Here is a 19,738-nt window from a genome sequence, read left to right on the forward strand (position 1 = left end):
CTTGAAGAGCTGGGTTTTTTTGGTTCCATTTCTTCGAATTGTACCTAGATGACTATTTCAGCACAGAATACAATTTCTGCTGAAATGGGGTGCAGTGTGGCATGCTGAAAAACTCCTCTGCAGTGAATATAAAAACTACATTACAGGGCTTAATCTTCTAGCTAGAGGATACCACCAAACCTTATTGCAGTGCTTTTTGGATGCTCACGCTCTTACAGAAGGTGATCTTGTATGCTTGCTTGTGCTTTTGTTAAAGAAGCTCTAGATGTATCCTGGGATAAATTACTCTTTTCCAAGCTTCACTTATCTTACCTGTTTATTTGAATCTGAAACAATAAGTACATCTGGAGCAGTAACACATAAAATATTGGTAGAAGGCCAATAGTTAATATATGCTTTGAATTCTTTGCTTTAAGCTCTGTCTTCAGAGAATTGCTGCCTTGGTATGATTCTGCAAGATTTTAGAGTATTTTCACTTACATCCCACTTTTATGTCAGTTTTCAGGAACTGTTGTCTCCTAATATGGCTAATAAATCTGAAATGTAACAGAACAGCTGTCACAAAGAAAAGATAGCTCTTCTGTTATTCAAGAAGTTTAGTTTCAGTTTTTAGTTAAATGAATTTCTTTCTGCATGATCTTGGAGTGGTGCTTCATTTTCATGTTATCAAGTAGGTATTATCTTTCTTTATCTCATGCTTCTTCATCTTGTTTCTTTGAATGGTACACTTTTCAGGAAGGACCATCTTACCTTGTACAGTGGAGCTCTTTAATTTTGGCTGTGATGTGTTGGCATAACTAAGTAGAAATAAAGCATAAGTTTGCAATAGATTTTAAGTAATTAAAGCATCTTTTTCTCTTCCATAAATGTGCTTTAATAGTCATTTGCTTAAATGGAGTTAAAAACTTATGGCTCTGATGCCTTAGAGCAGTCCTTCTCTTCTTAATCCATACCATATTGAAGAGTATTAGGTGAAATGCTAGTTAACAAACGTCACAGGAGTAGGATGTATTTTGCTTCTTGTATAGCTGTTCATCTAAACTTGGTAAAAGAGTGTACTCCATTTCGGTCTCATGTGCTTTAATTAGGCCTGACTAGTTGCATTTAATTCCAGTTGGCTGTCCTTCCTATTTTCCCAGGTAAGTGAACCACTTGTTCTTCCTTTCATGGTCAAAGGGTGGAGCATCATTATCCCTGCTGTTACCTGACTTAATAATACAGAATACATAAGGAATTTTGAATGCCTTTTAAGAGAACAGAAAAAAAGAATTATTTGTACAGCCACAAAACTACGCTAAGCTCTTGAATGCAGAAGGCAAATATGCTAGATCCCTGTGAAGAGGGAGAAGAAATTAATCTTCACTTTGTTTTTATCCTCAAAGCATCTTCATGTTAGAGGCTTCTGATCCTCTGTTTCTGCAGACCCACGAGCTTTATAAATACTGAATTTCAAGTACACAACTCATTGTACCTTGTTATCATTTATTTGGCTATAATTTTCTATTTCTCAAGTAAGTAAAATTTTGCATTTAGGGGTTCTCCAGTGTTTTTTATATCAACATCTCAGAAGCAAATTAAGCCAGTTCATGATGCAGTCCATTTGGTAATATTGGGTTTGGTATTTGAATAAAGAGTGTTTGGATCAAAAAGAGGATATGGAAATTTTTGCACAATTTTGAAAATCGGAAATTTTTGAGAACTGTTGCAGTAATCAGGACTGACTGATGATATATTCTGTAGCTATATCATTGCTTAGCTTCCCCCCCCCCCCCCCCCCCGGCCTGTGGCAGGAGACAGTGCAGATCACTTTTCCAGGCAGGAGCTGGATAGCTTCAAACCAGTATCCAGAATTGTAACAGTCTATTAACCTATTAAAAGCCTAGATTTCAGAGGCATTCAATTTGTACTGTCTGCTGGCAGGATGAGTGGGGTTGATAGTTGGAGGGGGTACAAAGAGAGTTGGGAAAATTAATCTTTTGATCTGTTAAGTTACTTTCTTCTTTAATAGCACATACAAATTCATGTTTACCATAGAAGCATCATTTTCCTGGTTCTTGGTATTAGTCAGTGTTTTAGTGTGGTTATTCAGGTAGAGTCAAAAACATCAGAACTGCCAAAGATTTCCCAACTTGTAAAACCTTCCTTGCAAGATTCTTCAGGAAAAGAAAGCTTTATACTGTCTTCAACAAACTAAGCTTTTGTCTTTTTGGTTTTTTTAATAAAAACACAGAGGAAGACTTCATTAAGCAAAATTAAAAATATTGTCAATAAAAGCTGATTTTTGCTAATTAGCTATATATTTTCTACCTTATTACACTCTATATAATTTTGCAGTCCACAGCTGGATATTATAAGCTGTAACATAAAATAACTTCTAAAACTGTAGTATTAAATAACTGTGTGGTGTGTAGAGCTACCTAGATGCATAGAGTTTCTAGCTTAGTGGTGTTTTAAACAATGGAGTTGTGCTTGTCAGAAGAGAGAACATTTGCCAGGTTTAAAGATGTTGTCATCTGTTACAGCCCTTGAAGACTGAATTTTTTTATTAACCCGGGCTTTCAGTGACATAATTTTTAAGGGCCTTCAGTATTGTCTTCTGTGGTTTCACATCTGTATGGGGCACATATCCAGAATTGCAATGCTAACTACTGCCTGCCACCTTGATCCTTTCTACAACCTCAACTTGGTTTGTGTACTCTCTACAAAACTCTTGCACAGCAGGAGAAAAAAGGTGTAAATCTAAGCTAACATACTTGCCTTAACTTTCAATCTTGTGTTGTCTTTTTTCCTCTGTTCTCTTTCTGCTCACCAACTTGCATTATAGCAATAGTTTCTGTGGTGTACAGTATAGTCTCCAGTAAAGTGATTCTAAAGATAAGGTTCGAGTCTTACTTTGGTGGTGCTTAGTTGGTGCATGGAGATAAAAAGCTGCCCTTACAGAATAGGTAAGGTTGGAAATTACAAAGCAATGTGATGTGACACAAGGCTGGCATTGTTGGCTTTGTGCCATCTCTTCTCAGCCTGTCCATAACACAGAGAACTTTTGGGTGAGAGAGGGGTAAGGACAGTGAAATTCAGTGCTGTGGTGAGTCTAGTCAGGGGAACTTCTGTGGAGAAGTAACACAGCCAGTAGAACTTGCATCAGTTCTTAGTTTGCTGTAAATTAAATTTGAGGATTGATTCAATCTCTGATTGGGCCAAGGATCATGGGAATGGAAGGCTTGCTTTTGTTTTTTGATTCCCACTATCAGTCCTCTGCCAAACAGTTTGGTCAAGCCCAGCTATCTGGCCAATAATTTCTGTTTTGCAGTGTAGCTGGAAGCTTAGCTAGGCAAACTCTGTAACTAAGGCAAAGCTCAGGAGAAGGTAAGAAATGTCTTAAGTTTTATGTAATAGGAAGTGTGTTATGCAAAGAAACACTTTTTAATTTGTTTGCTGACTTTAAACAAAATCTCTGATATAGTTTCAGAATTATGTTGATATCGTTTCAAACTTATTTCTGACATTGAGTATGAAGGTAGGGAATGATCATCCTGTCTCTATTTTATGGTTGTCTCTTTAGGCAGATTTGTTGCTTTAATTTTTTCTGACAGTTAATCTCTGCAGTTAAGCAGCGTAACTTAATACCATCCTCATCCTCTCTTGTTGCTGGATTGCTGGAACTTTGAAGCAGCAAAGTGTTTTTATGATGTTGTACCCTTTTCATGAGCATGGAGGGTTGGGGGAAAAGAATGTGATCTCTGATTTACCTCTTCTTGGGAAGAAGGAAGTAATGATTATGTAGTAGAGTTTGAGTGTAAGCTTGATCTGTCACTCATGAACACCAACTCATAGCAAATATTTGTGTTCTCAAAATGTAGTGTCAGATGTATTGACTTTTTGGCACTAGAAGTGAAGATTTCACAGCACTGTGTTAATGAAAATGCCTTTTCAGGAGACCTTTGCTTATTTTAGAGTTTTCAATATATCACAGTCAGGGTCTGTGGGTCCAGCATAGCATTTGGTGTCAAGCAGTCCCAGTTGTGGATCACAGCTGTATAATCAGTTCCTAAAACCAGTAAGCTATAACGAAGAAACTGTTAATTGGTCGTTGTAAACCAGAGCAGTAGGTTTAAGTGAGCAGAGACACAGGTGATTATGGAATCTGAGATGTTACCTGTGATCATTGGTGTTAAGTCAGTATATCACATATCCTGGTATACTGTCCAAATTGCTCCCAGCATTTGTTGTTTGCCTCAAGTAGTTAGGGAATTCTTTACTTCTTGTCCTCAGAAGTTGTATGTAATACTGATGTTCTATCAATTTTTTATTTTTATTTTTTCCACAGAAAGAATTATAAGTACTTTTAATTAGTAAATGAAGTGATTTCAAAGTATAAAGTACAAGTAGGATCTGGAATATTTGGAGCTGAAAAGGCCAGATGTATGATCAGCATTTTTGAGGACAGTACTAAAGATGAGTTTCCAAAGTAATTACTGGAAGTGTTTTGAATCATTTCCATTACAACATCTTTCAGATTCAAGAACACAGCAAGGGATTTTTTTCCTTTTAAAGCAGTGAGGATAGGTCATTCTTCAAAACCATTTTTTCAAAGATTGCATCTCAGTGTTGTGAAAAATCTTGATTTCTTGTTTAGCCATTACGTTATTTTTATATATTGAGTATTTTTGCCCATAATATCTTGCTGATAGGTGGAGTACCAGAATAAGGAGAAGGGGCTGCTACAGGGCTTACTCAATTTGCTGTAAATCAAAATTAATTAAAATAATACAAGAGCAGTGAAAAGCGAATGTAAACTACCTTTCGGTGTCAGGGCATGGTAAAGATTTTTTTGTGTGTCCAAGATGTGTGGGTTTTTTTCTTGATCACAGGGATTTGGGGTCTACTAAGTGTCTTTGATTATATGCCAGACATTTAAAATCATTGAAAAACAATCACTTTCAACTGTATAGTGCCACATCCCAACTGCTATGATGAAATAGAGCTATGTCTGAATTCTCTGTTACTCTGGGTTTTGAGGCAGTATGCTTATGGGATTTATATATACCTTGGAGTGTCTTTCAGCTAGTACTAAATGCTCAGGAGACATGAATTACGAATCCAGACTTTTTGTATTTAAAGACATTGCATCCAGAAGGCGGTTAGGAATTTGATACCTGGACCACAGCTTTTGTTTGCCACAAGAGATTCGGCTTTATCTTCAATTAATGTAATCCTACATCTAAAGAGGGAACCTTTTCTTTCTATTGATGTTGGGTGTCAGTGATGGAAGAGGAGGTAAGACAATCTCGTAGCTGAAAAGAATGAGATGTCCATTGAGTGGGAAGTTTTTGGAAAGAAAAATAAGGTTCACAGGCTCTTCTGTGTTTCTTGTAAGGTAAATATAAAGTGGTGGTCTGTGAACAACAGGTGGCCCATAGCTGTCAGGAAGCCTACTGTCCATGATGCAGTTCAACCCCTGCTCCCCCGTCACACACACATTCACAAACGTGCAAGTGAGGAGGCCAATAAAAATGGAATAATAATTGAGTATTCATATTTAGTCTGATTGGCATGTGAGGGCTGTATTCACTGTTTGGACTTGGGGTGGGGTTGTCTACTGAGAAATACTTTTAGAAAAGAATATTCTTTATTTAGTAATATACTTCGACTGCAGAAAATTTGGTCAGCAGTGAGATTCAAATAAGTTAATTACAATATCTACAGTAAATGGAAAATGTGTGCTATTAGTTTAGGTATTTATTCTCCTCTCTCTGAACTGCATGCAAGACTTCATAGTTTTCAGGTGTTTCAGACTTAAAGGGTTTCAGAGTTTACAAGTAGAGAAAATAGAAGCGACCTTCTTGAAGTTGTGGTGAACTGTTACAACAAACTGAAGGAGTTCATGTTGGAAAGGCAGTGTTTATCAAACTCTTGAGTTAGCAAAGGCTGAATTTTATTTCTGTATTTCAGAGATTAAAAAAAAAAAAAAAAAAAAAGAAAATACCCTAAAGCCCAATCAGAAAACCCCGTTGCCCCCTCCCCCTCCCCCCCCCAATAAACCAGGAATTGTTAAATCTGCATTGCCTATTGGCATTTTGAAGCTTATTTACTTAAAATTAGAAGGCATACTTAATAACATCTAAAAAGGAAGTATTTTTAATCATCCATTTTTTTGTTGAAAGAACTCTTTTAGAAACTAATTAGCACACAACTCATTGAAAGGAATTTACTTATTGAAATAAGATATTTTATTGCAAGTACTGATCAATTATTTTTATACTATTTTCTGTGCACCAGCACTAAACAATGTTTGACACTATTGATTTGTAAAACCAATCTGATGTGAACAGTATGTGACAGAAGTTGTTTGTTATCAAGAGATAGAATCCTGTCTTAGAAAAGCTTGTCATCCTGGTGAGACAAAATCACACAAAGTAATTTTACTTGTATCGCAGTTTTTTCAGTGTTGACTTTCTGACAGCTGGCTTCATGTCAAATGTGATCAAAGCTTTGTTTATGCATGCATGTCTTCAATGGGTTTTGGACCCAAAGTTCATTCTTTTGAAAGCAAAGTAGTTTTGTAGTACTGTTTTTATCTAATTAAGAAGCACTGCAATAATTCTATTGCAAAGCATTCAGAAGAAATGTCTGGGTATGTGAGATAGTTTATTAACCAAAAATTTGAGGAATTGCTGTAGTTTAGCAAGTTCAAAGCAAAATGTCAATTGTATTGTGTATATTTATGAAAACAGAAATGTTGGGCTTGCTCCACTGCTTGGGTATAACTGTGATGAAGACTATTTAGATAGATCAAGGAACCTTTACTTTTTGAATTTGTGATGAATGACTGCGTATCAGGCTATTAAAACCATTAGGTAGAGTTTTTTGAGAAAAAAGAGCAACCAGAGGTTATATGGTGCCTCAGGCTATCGCTTCTCAACTTTTCTGGTTTCCACGAGGTAGCTATTAAAGAACCATAATTTATATAACTGGATTCTCAAATAAGATGCAGCAAGGTGGGCTTTAAAAGCTGAATTAATCACTCTGTTACTGTAGACACAAATCTCTTACTTGAATTTTTCAGCCTTAAGAAAGGCATCAGCATAAATCCTTCTTGTATATGTCTTTTCCTCCGAGTGTGCTTTTTATGTGCTACTCACTTTCCTTCCCACCCTCCTCAAAATGGAGAAATTAGTCAAAATACTAATTAACCAGAGCTTCATGAATTTTGCTGGCCATATGCATTCATACCTGATTTGCTTGTGTGTTAGTGTACTGTGTTTGCAGTGGATGTCATGTTTAGTTTACACATACACAAGGAAGGCAACATAGGAGAAGGCTGCCTGTTTCGTGGTCTTGGATGCTGCTCCCTGGGCTGGGTAGGAGTCTTTGAAAGAAGCAAGTTAGTTGCTCCTAGGAAAGGAAAATGGTCAGCAGGGTACAACTTCCAGGTCACACAGTGGACCAGGCAGAAGAGGGCAAGATGCAGCAGTCTGCTGTGCCCTATAGTAGAGAGGGATGCTCCAGGGACGTGCAGAGTGCAGGTACACAGATGAGCTTCAGCAGCAAAGGAAAGAATGTTTTAAGAAGCCAGAAGAGACTGAGGAATGTTTTTGGCAAGTCAGTGAGATTTGGATTAGACAGCAAGGTAGGAGGAGAGTTTTCTGATCCAGAAAGGGGATGGTTGGCACAGGGGTATTTTGTTTCAGTCCTTTTTTGAAGTCTGTTTTTTCCTAACAGATCTTGATTTTCTCCACCTAAAAACTCTGAGTTTGTGTTCTAAGAAAACTAGTTTAAGATCTTGGGACCTTTCAACATCTTTAAGGAAGAGGTTCCAGTACTTCTGTCTTTGGTTTGTGGAAGGGTTTTGTCTTAGCAGGCTGTAACAGTTATTCTGTCCTTGAATCTTGAAGGCAACAGTGAGTAAAACTGGGAATTAAAGGAAGGAATCTCATTTTAAAGCAAAGCACTATCTACAGAAAAGCCTGTGGACCCTAGCATGAGGGTCATCCTTCCATTGTCCCAAAATAGACTAACCGAAACTAGACTTGTTTCCATACCTGTCTCAAATTTATTTCCTTAAGAAGTGAGGCATCTCCATTACTAAATGTTGAACGGTAGTTTCAGATAATTCAATAAACAAAAGTTCCATAGGGGTCATAAGACCCAATTTCTGGTTAAACTGCCTCGATCAGGCCTACAAGTGGTGGCTCTTACAGTGTAACTGAGACTGTGTTGTGTCTCTGGCATGAAAGCTGGGTAATTCAAAGTACTGGCTGCGAGGCAATTCAAGTAATCTGGGACTCTGGGGGCCCTGGGTTTTTCTGAGATCCAGCTGCGTGCAATCCCACAGTAACATGGTGAGCTGCCTGGGGAGCAGTTGCCATCTCCTTCTTGTGAACTACTTCCAGATCCCTGCTGTCCTACCTCATCTCTCTGAGGTGCATCGTGGTATGTGGTGTGTAGGGCTAGTAAGATCCATCATCCAGAATTGCTGGTCCCACTCTGGTCTTAATGTATGAGAATAGGGTAATGGGACTGTATTTGTAGAAATAAATGTGGGAATGTTACCCAAAATACAGTATGTGTAAACAGTCTGCGTTGCAGCTATAATTTTCTGCTTATTTATGATTTAACCTGATTTTTGTTTACTAGTGAATCATAACAAGAATATTTTTACAATTACTTTATTTCATTATTTAAGCTGGAGAAAGGATTTAGTGTAGTTGACATAATTTAGTTTGATGGCATGGGCCATAAACAGTGAAAAGAGGCAGTGGTGTGGGTTTTTTACTTTTCATAAAAGTATCCAAATGGTGAAAGCTGCTGAATTTTTTTGTGTCAATGTGCAGTTAATGATCAACACAGAGAATGCAAAAATGTCTTGGTAGAACATTTTTAAAGGAGTTATAAGAGAAGCATCTGGGAGCCAGACTTTTCTTGTGGAAACATGCCAATGACTGTATTGTTTCCTTTCACTAAAGTGAGCTATGCTGAAATGCCTTGTCTTCTGTCCCTTTTTTTGAGTAAGTTCATTTCTGGAATCAGACTATAAATTTGAATACTTTAACCCTGCAGATTATTAAAGGATATTATGTGGTTTAAACAAGATGCTTTCTTTATGAATTCTATGTATGTAAATATTATGTCAAGTCACATTTGTCACAATTAAGGATATGTAGTTTTCAGAAATGGCTTTTAAATTTAAATCTTGCTGCTGATCAACGAGTATGGGAAACTTTACTTGACATTTACAGACTTTTTTCTGTCTACCATATAAATTTAAGCCTGAGAACTATAACCTCTGTACATGGTTGTCAAATAACACTGTAGTACAGAGTTATACAGTATAGATTCGTTAATTGAATATTTGATTGCTAGATGTATTTACATAGAGAACTATTTATATTTTCTATGTAGATTTTAATAGCCACCACATTTATTTTAGCAAAACATTTTATTAATAAGGTTTATAAAATGTCATGTTGAACACTTAAACTATTTACATAACTAAGAGCTATTATGGGTTGAGAGAACAAACAAATTTATTTTAGTTACAGTAAATTCACATAAATCTTTATTATGTTTATGTATATGAATGTACTTATGTGCATGCCACATGTATTTAGGCAAGCAATCTCTAGCGCAAATTCCTGTGAACCTACAATACAACCACGGAATCAACTTCAAAATTGTTGTTTGTTTTGTCCCTTTGAGCTACTAATTTGCATTCTGTCCAATAATTGCAACTACTTTTTTGGGAGGGTGAGGAGGGACAGAGGGAACATTTTTTGTTAATCAGCTAAATAATTGGATGAGCATGTAGAAACGTTAAACCCCAGAAGCTTTCCTTTACATTGTTGAGGCCTGTTAAGAGCTGTATCCTAAAATATTTTATTCCTTCTTTAAATGTTTAAATATGGATTTAGGTAAGATGCCTATTGCCTCAATTTTGTATGCCAAATTTGAGGCTTTAGGAACATACTTAGAAGTAGAGCCAAAATTGTGCTTTTGTTGGAAGCTAACATGAAACTTTACCTTCAGAGATGCTTCTGTTCAGGTGTGGAAGTTACCTAATCTCTTGATCAAAAAAATATAGGTAACATTTTAAAAAGTACCTAATCAAACTTAAGGAATTTGTAAGAAGCTGGATTCTGAAATAATTTATGAATTTTTCACCTTGTTTGATGGTCCATCAAGTAATGTTTTGTTTTCTGAGTTTAATATATTCTGACTGGTTCACTCTGCATATAGGATTAGACAATTTTAAGAGGCTTGATTTCTGAAAACAAAACCCTGAAATAGTGACTTTAATTGTAAATACGAAGTGTCTGTGAATATAAAAATGGGAAAATGAATGAGTTTCTGGAAGTGGATCTCTCTCTAATTTCTTTTATTCTTTGTTATAATTATTGTGTGCATATCCACTATTGAACTTGCTTGTGATGACCTTTATCTTTTCTCTTGAGAAGAATTACTATTATCAGGTCCTTCTTCATGAGGAAATAAAAAGGTCAGTGCAAAACCCATCCCTTATTTCTATGCAGTGCACATTGCACTTTGGCATATTTGTATTGAATTTTATTAATAATAATTAGATCATTTTGTCAAAAAAATTTTAGTATTCCAAAATTAGACATTCTAAATGGTCTTTCCTGGTATGTACTGCTGCTTTTCCTGCCTTTTTCTACCTTTTCTCCTCCCAGGCTTGTTATTGGTGTATCTAAGATTTTACATATTTCTATTCCTCCTAATCCTGTCAGACTAATTATTTTTTTCCTCCTTTAACCTTAAATTGACAAACTGTTAGTTCTTTTGCATATATGTTAGTCTAAGAAAAAAAAGAGATTGTAGAGATTGTAAAGTTTTTGCCTTTTGTTTTTTTTTTTTTTTGATTGGAGATTTTAAATTATTTGTTGTTTGGAAGACTAGTGCTAGGAACTGCACAACTAAGTTGATTCAGCTGTCACTTACTCAAAACTTGACTGAAGATGGCTTATTTGCAAGGAGAGCGCCAAGCAGGCACTCCAAGCAGGAAGCTGAGTTCATGAAATCTTGATATATTCATAACAAAAACCAGGAATTGCAGGTACCTCTGGATTGTTCAGTTGTCCTAATGAATATATTTTGTTCTGTCGTTCAGGTGACTGAGCATGTTTTTCTTCCTGTTCTGATACTTTGCTCTTAAAGCCTGAAGGGCCTTGTGAAGCCCTGGAAACAGCAACTTTCATACTATAACAACCTCTCTGTTTGGTAAATGAACAAAATTTGTGGGGTCTGGAGAGGATATAGTCTTTATACAAATTGGTTGTGACTACGGAATGGGGCAAGGGCAGACAAGCAAGGGTACTGGGACACTTGGTACTGGGGAAAGTAATGAAAAAGAGGAAAAGTGCTAATATATATTCAGGTCTCAACAAGTAGGGAAGGTAAGTAAAGCAAAGCATGTTCCTACATTTCCCGAAAACTTGGTAAAATTGTTCACAGTAGAGTGAGAAGATCCACTTTGCAACAACTGTGGACGACCTTGCCAACAATGCTCAATTTTCTGTCTTGTGTGAGAGTAACTTTTTCCTCCAAGGACAGAGATGTGTTCTTTGATCACTTAGTCTTCATACTTTCTGTCCTAAAACATTATAAAAAGTATTTTCTGCTAGAAAAATATTTTGTTGTTTGTTTTTTTCCAGTAAACTAGTGAGAAGTCGTATAGTATGTTCCTGCTTTTTAAAACACATTTTTTTAATCCATTGCCCTAGTGTAGTTCATGTGGATGGGTATGTGTGCAGTAATAAATGAGAAATGCAGTGTCTTTTTCACAGATGTATTTAGAAAGAGATTTTTTTCTGAAACAGTTCTCCGAACTTACACATTTATCTCTACTACTTCACTCTGTTATTATTCTTCATAGCAATAGTTATATGATCCAAACAACATTCTTCTGCACAAGACTAGAGAATTGCAGCCTTGAAGTGTGTTTTGTATTTGTCCCTAGTGGGACTGTTTTTTTTTTTGTTGTTGTTTACTTCACTCTTTAGTTTAGCAAATGCTGTAACTCCAAAATGCTTTTGTTAGGAAGGGAATTTTATATCTGCTTTTTGGTTTTGATTAAGCCAAACCATAACATATGCTTAGATTCACGGGGTGGTGTCACAGGAAGGTTGTTTTAAGAGAGATTTTTTTTTTTTTTGCCAGAAAATGGCTAAGTGACATTCCAGGACACCAATATAGCTTCCTCTCCTTCTCACCTCCTTTTCCTGGAGCATTGATCCTGAGTTAATTAACAAAATCTACTAATCTTTTCTGTGAGAATGATGAGGTAACTTTTCCAAGGTCTTCTCAATAGGAGGCAGTGCTTCATTTTTAGCGGAGATGGCTGGTTTGGTTATTCAGACTGCTTACAAAATTGGGAGTAACGGTGCACAGTAGCACCTTTTCAAGATACAAGGAGTGCAACTGAGGGGAAAAAAAAGAGTGTAGGATTTCTCAAGGAATTCAGGAAACCTCACATCTGGAAACTTGGCAAGATCTGGACAAAACTGAGTCATTTGAGCTAATCCTGTTCTATAAAGTCATTAGCTTCAGCTCTCTCATACGTGAACTATTAAAATGCACAGACCCTTATAAACTGCTGCTGAATAGCTTAGTCTGGAGTACCAAAAGAAGCCAAATGCTGTTTCCTAGAAACTTGATCTAACTTTCAGAGTTAGAGCAGGGTGTTAGACTAAGCAATTTCCACTGGTCCCTTCTATCCCAGAGTATTTCATGATTCTAGCCTTTTCACTTTGTACAGCCGATGCTATTTATTTGAGGCCATTGGGAGGTCAGTACATTGTCAATAGTAATAACAGACTTCTGTTACTGTCTGCTGGTTGGAACGAGCGGTGCATGTACTCAGCCTTACTTTAGAATTTAAATAATAGTTGTTTTCAAAGAGCTTATTAAAACTTGTGCAAAAAGTGTTAGTTGGAAGTCCCATCTAGTTTAGCTGGTAGTATATTTGAATGAAACCTTTTGCCTCTGTCTTGGAATCAGACTTGGATCACATGTGTTGGAAGGAATTGGGGCTAGGAATTGGCATGGGTTTTCCTCAACTAAAACGAAACCATCTCAGTGTGCATAATGTTTTTCATTAAAATGTATTTTTATATTGTTCATAACCTGGAGATCTCTGTCTGTATTCTGTTGGAATACAATTCTGTATTGTCTGTTTCCCATTGAATTTCTGAGCACAGTGGTGACCATTTATTCAGGTGCAACTTCTGCTTCTGCTCATATTTTGACATCACCTCATCTGCAATCCCAAGTGTTTAGCCTGTATCTGGGTGACCTGTTTCTGTTTCCGTCTCTTCTGCTTGTGTTGTAGAAGTCGTTTTTTCACTCAAGCCTGTCATGCAGGAATGTAACTTCTGTGTCTGAGCTGTTGGGTGGTAACTAGCTGACCCATACAAGTAGGAATAAAATAAGAATTGTCCTCTCTTCTGTCATGGTAAGAAATTCTTAAGTTTATAGTCTCTTCTCTAAATAGCAACCAGCTTGTTTTCCACTTCTGTCGCTGTCCTGGAGGCATTTTCATCCCCAAACCATGCACCCCAGTACAGTCAGATGGGGCTTTAATAAAATGATAGCCTGTCTCCTCCTCTTTGCTGCCCCCCAGGTCTCCCATGGCTAGAGAATAGCACCATCAGCAGCCTTTTCCGAGCTGTTTCATTTGTTTACAGAGTGCTATTGGGAATGCAGGGTGAAATGTCAACAAGTTGTGTGTAAATCTTCCAGTAATCTGTCATGTCCAGGAGGAACTGGGGGAAAGGGATGGATCTGTGGGAATATTGGAGCATTACCAAAGCTAGAGTTTTGCTACTTGGATTTGGAGATGTCTCCCTACAGAATGGGTGGATCCGGAGTCTAAAAGAAGACACCAGAAAGGAAAATCCCTGCCATTACGAATACACACACCAAGGCAAATAATCCAAGCAACACATGGAAGATTTCTGGGGTATCAAGCTGCTTAGGCTAAAACTCTGTAAGAGTTTGGGTGAAGTGTATAGGCATGTACAGGTGTGTATATAGTGAGAATACTGCAGAGGACCCCTTCCCCAAGGCTGGGGAGCACTGTCCTCCAGCAAGGCAACTTGCTGGCCCTGCATAAAACAGGGTGTTAATTCTTATTCCTTTGACCCCAGGTGGTCTCTAGCCCTCCCTGCTAATGTTAACAGAAGGTGTCAGGCCAAATTATAAAAACAATTTTGTTCTTAAATTTTGCATGTTTATTGCTCCTTCTTTGGAATTCTTAAATGTTTCTCCAAACAAATAATCTTGTCTGTAAAAAAAAAAAAGCCAGTTCTCACTGATTTTTAAAAAAATTACACAGGGGGATTGATTTATGTTCCTTATTAGAGTAATAATCCATCTGTTAAGGGGTTAGGTCAATTTGTAAAATTATAAATCTGGGAGAGAAAAGGTCTTGATTCTTTCCCACAGTGAGCATTTATTAATGTATGAACGTTCTTGTTTACATTTGTGCAGAGTCATTATTTGTTAGCAAAAAAGCAATGTGGAAGAATAATACTCTTAGTGTTACCAGGCCGTTGTATCTTTTACTTTTTCTTGCGCAAAGCAGTATAGACCTACGACATTCTGTGTCAGCAGAGTTCTTCATGTGCACACCTTTTTGTTCGCATGCGTGTCACTACTGCTGCTGAGTACAATAGTAAAGACACTGATTTTTTTTTTAATTGATTATTTAATAATACATGTATTTTTGTGGAGGTCTTTCTTACAAGACCCGTTTGTATGCTTATGACCTTCTGACACCACAGTGAGATTTCAAATGAAGATATATTAATGTACATTACAAGTGTGTGATTGCTTGTATCATTATGAAATAGATGAAAAATTAGTGTACTGCAGTAGTTTTTATCTGAACTGATCAAAACGTCTTCCAATAATTTTTCTAACAATATGCGATAGGAATAACAATTTCACATGTTGTAGAGTTCCATGCTGCAGCTGAGAGGCATGTAAATACAAGCTGCTTATTTGCAAGAAGCTTCCAGATTTGCAATATGATTGCTATGGAAACCACACAATGAAAACCTTATAACCATCTGTGTGGTTTGGTAGATTTTGCTGCATAGCTGAGCTGTTTTTGTTTACTGTTACTAAAGTGTTGAATAGAATATATTAACCCACAAATGGGGATTATCCAAGGTATAAACTAGTATTCTGCAATGACAATGTGTCAGAGACTAGAAGGCAGTAGAATATCAATTAATAATGGCATTAAATTAGAGTCTAATGTAAAAAGATGGTTAAGTAATGTGTTAGTAGAGGAAACTGCAAAGTTTATGCATGTTTACCACGGAGATACCACATTCCATTGAAGGAATGCACTGTTCAAGCCAAACTCTTACCCATTTTATACTCAAGCTGATTTTTTTTTCACCCTCCCCCTTTAAGAAAATGAAGTTGGAAGAAAAAAATCAATGGATTCATGTAAAAACCTCAACTAGTGTAGAATTCACTTTTTAAATTGTGTGGATGGCAGAATCATCTATGATTGGGTGATTATTTTTCTGTTTTTTCTTCAGACTGCAAATTAAAGTAGTAAATTATTTTCAACAGCTTTCATGGACTAACTGAAAAAACCCATAAAAAATATAGTTGGTTCCTTGTTGCATTGTCACCACAAGAATTTTGTAGGTTGTTTGCCATTAGAGTCTCCTGAGTACCAGCAGAGTATGGAACATAACCTGTATCTCAAGGGTTCTTTGGCTCTACAGCTCTGGAGGAGTTCACTGGTTCAATTAGTATTGATTAGTCTCATTTTGACACAGTGAGAAGGTGAAGAAGATTATTTTCTCGCTGCAGTGGTAGTGATGGTGTGAAGAAGAGATACAGAGGAAACATTGTACCAGATTATTTTAAAAGTCTGCGTGACTCCTCTTACACAGTATCTTAATAATACAGAAGGATTTCACCGTATTTTTTTATTTGAATTTTTCATCTTCTGACTCTGTTCCATGTTGCAACACAAATTTTAGTATGTTGCATCTGCCTACAGCCATAATTCCTGGTGTAATTGAGGTGGTTGTGTTTGAAGGACATCTCCTGCACATAGTTACTGCTTCGGGACCAGAAAACACTAGTAAGAACCATAGGTTCTTTTTTTACCACCCTAAGCCAAGCCTGTTATATCTGCTCCACTATGAGCATGATTGCATTAGCAGGTAGCGTGGACCATTGGCAACAGATTCCTAAAGCACAAGTTTGTGGCGAGGATCTGATGTTCTCTCTGTGCATGTTTCAGAAGAGGTTTCCTATGGAGTCACTTTAGTCTGGTTCCATGGACTGAATGCTCTTTAGCAGCTGGACCATGCTCAGTGTGCTTCTGGAGTGCCTCTTCCACTCTAATTGCACCTGAAAGTTTATCCTCTCTGTGACAATTCTGTAGTGTAAAGCAAAGTGGGAGAAGTGGGGATGGTTGAGATCCAAACGAGTATGCTAATATGGACAACCTTTGTTTGAATTTGAGACCTTTTCAGTATTCAAAGAGCCTTGTTCAGATATTTTCTCATCTTCAGATATGGATCTGGTGAACTCTTGTTTCTAGAAAATATGTTTTCCAGGAAGGGGAATGTGTATGTTCTAATTTTTTCCATGAAACCACAATGCGTTCTACGTGTATTCAACTGTACCTTATGAAAATTTCTCTTCAAACCTTCTCTGCTGTTATACTTCAGTTGAAATACCCTCTACTAGTCAGTCCTCAGTTCAAGCTAGTCTGATGACCATGACAGTGATAGAGTTAAAATCCACAGTATATTCAACACATCAGTTGATGTAGGTTCTAACATTCAGTAACATGTAATATCAACATTTATTTAATCAATGTATAATACTCTGTTTGTTGGATGAAACTGGGTTGTTCTGGGAAAAGGGAGCAATCCTAGAAAATGTGACTGATAATGGGATAATACTAACTGTGAGTGGTGTAATAGTGGTGGGGAAGCCACAGAATGACAGTGCCTCCTAGTGCTCTGGACTAGGGATGTATTTATGCTCAAACTGTGAGTGCTTAAAATAAACAAATGAGTATACTTGGAAACATGCAACAAGTGTTAAGCCAAGTGGGGGAATACATTTGAATGCAGTAAATAGTTCAGAGTGTTTTCTATTGTAACTGCAGCTTCAGATTTTCCCTGTTCTGTTGTGGTTTGGTGGTGGTGTTTGGATGTGTGTGTGTGTGTTTTGTTGGTTTTTTTTCTTTTTTTTTTTTTTCCCCCCTGGCTTAAATAATAGTTTATACTCATCTCAACCAGATTTTTAGCTAGTCAAGAGTCAGAGAGAAAAACTCTTGCTGGCTTAGGGCAGAATTTCAAAGCTCTTTGTAGAGTGAATCTCATGATGTAATTGTAATATTTGTAGGGCTGCGTATATAGGTTAGCAGCAATTATGCATACTCTTTTCAACAGGTCTACTCTTGTGCTTTAAACATATGCTTTAATGTTTGCAGGAGCAGTCTTGTGGATAGATTAAATTTTTACAAGGTTTAAAATCCTTTGAACTGTTGATATAAAATTCACTCTTTGTCAAAGTAGATAGGTAATTACATAAAAGTTGTACAATAAGGAACATTGTAAAAGCTGTGAGTTCTGTATCTGTTGTCTGTCATTAATAAAATATCAAAATTAGTTGCTGAAATGTGTGCCTTAAGAAGCATGAATATTTGTACAAGATGTGATGAGTAGCAAAGGCAAATGGTTTAAATGTATTAAAAAGTCCAATTCTTGTTTGAGAAGTGGGTTTATCAATATACCATTTCCTCATTCAGTACAGCAGCTTTGTCAGTTTTGATATGCTGTAAAGGCTAAGATAAATCTGTTTCTACTTCCTTATGAACCTAAAGAATACAGCTAAAACCCCTCATAATCTCTTCCCTTTTTTGCCTCATCAACAGAATTGTTGACTGTGAAATGTGAGGAGCTGATCTTACATCCCTGTACTGAGCGGAGTGTGGATTTACTTAAGTGAGGGTGTGGGCATGGGAGAGTTCCCTGTCTGTGCCGGACAAGGAGTACGGAGCACATCTTTTGAAATTGCCTCTGGGGATTTCAGTGTGTTCCAAGCCTGCTAGCCAGAAAACATGCTTCAGAGCTGATTGCTGCCAGGCTTTCTCTTTTCTTGTCCCTTAAACTAGCACTAAGTTATTTGGTATAGTCTGGCTTGCTTAAAACCATGGTCAGGCACAGTAGACAGGAGCACTGAATGCATGGCATCTGTAGTGGCTGTGTTCCCACCATGCAGGTGTCCAGCTAGTGTGTGTGTATGACAGTGTTGAAGGTAAGATGTCCTCTGCCTTCTCTGCATACTTCTCTTAAGAACTTCCGAATTCTTGCATGGGCTGGGGATACTTATTCAATCCTCGGTTTCCTTTTCTTTATTCTGGCAAGAAAGGTATGGAGCAGAATAGAACCCTCATTCTAATTGTCTCAGAATGACTGAAAAACAGCAGAACTGCAGCTCTGTATTACTGCATTCAGAGCAGAGTGAAAAGGGAAACAGATGTTCACAATTGAGATTTTGAAAGAAAGCTCTTGGAGTGTTTGGATGGGTGGGGGAAACCACAGAAATAACAACGTTCCAAAGTATGTACAAATGCAAAATAGTAAACAGGGCTTACGATCTGGAAATGTAGAGTGTGGCTTTCAGACTGATGTGGGCTGTAATTCCTGTGAATTGAGGTGTCTCTTCAGACTTTCATTTGCAGTTATGTGTTTTGCAGAAGAACGTGTTCCTCCAAAGGCTGAAGTGCCAAGAAAACTGAGCCAGGAGAAAGTTACCACTGTTTCAGGTAATTAAAATCTTTCCTCTTTATTTCATGTATACGCTTTCTTTTTACCTTTATTTTCTTGTCTCTTCCCTTTGCTGTTTTAAAATAATGTTTTTTGTAGCTCTGTAAAGCTGTCTTTTTCACCTGGGTATTTGATAGCAGCGAAACTGCTTAGCGCCACTTAGGATGCATGAAAACCACTTGAGAAGGATTTATAAAGTAAGCCAATTTATACAAGGTATTCCTTCCTGAATTACTTTGTAATGACTCAATTAGCTTTCATTTCTGCACAAAGGAGATTTAGTTGCATAAATTAGCTTATCATCATTGAGGAAGTGTCACTGCTAAAGGACAGTTTATAGATACAACATGCAGTTGCTGTCAAACCTATAAGAATGTAATATAGACATCTGTGTATACTTTGTGCTTGAGCAGAAGAGACTTCTGCCATTCAGAGACTAACAGGGGACAACAAGTTGCCCAAGGGACTGGCAATGTAGACGTCTCTGAAAAGGTCAACTTGACACAGGCTGTGACAATCGACCCAAAGCTCTGTCTTCTTTGATAAAAATCAGATAAACTTAAGACCACTAATTGATCTGCAGCCTGTTTAAATGTTGGCCATGCATATCTTCATTGCATATGATTACCACAGAAAGCAAATGAATTGGGTAAGAAATGCCAGAGTCCAGTGACAGCAGCATAAAAATTGGAAAAGGACGCAAATGCCCAGAAAGGCTGTGAAGGATATTCTCTCAGCTTTAGCTTGGCAAGCTGCCCCTGTGCTAATTATCTCTGGGACTGGAAAAATAACTGCAAACACCATGTAAAGTCACATGGATGGCCAGACAACTTTTCTTGATGGAAAGGTATTTCCAGTTATGCTTAAAAACAAGATATATATGTGCTTCAAGGGCACAGGCCTTT

At 37.2% G+C, this 19,738-nt stretch overlaps 1 protein-coding gene across 2 annotated transcripts in view; it reads left to right on the plus strand.

Annotated features, from left to right (window-relative positions):
- SKAP2 (src kinase associated phosphoprotein 2) overlaps positions 1-19,738 on the plus strand; it is a 120,560-nt gene that overhangs the window by 84,366 nt on the left and 16,456 nt on the right. For both annotated transcript variants that reach the window (XM_049799037.1, XM_049799038.1), the window contains exon 10: positions 18,764-18,832. In XM_049799037.1, the coding sequence (XP_049654994.1) occupies positions 18,764-18,832 (69 nt within the window). The remainder of the gene's footprint in view (positions 1-18,763; positions 18,833-19,738) is intronic.

Source organism: Accipiter gentilis, chromosome 4 (assembly GCF_929443795.1).
Source record: "Accipiter gentilis chromosome 4, bAccGen1.1, whole genome shotgun sequence".
In the NCBI taxonomy this organism is placed as follows: domain Eukaryota; kingdom Metazoa; phylum Chordata; class Aves; order Accipitriformes; family Accipitridae; genus Astur; species Astur gentilis.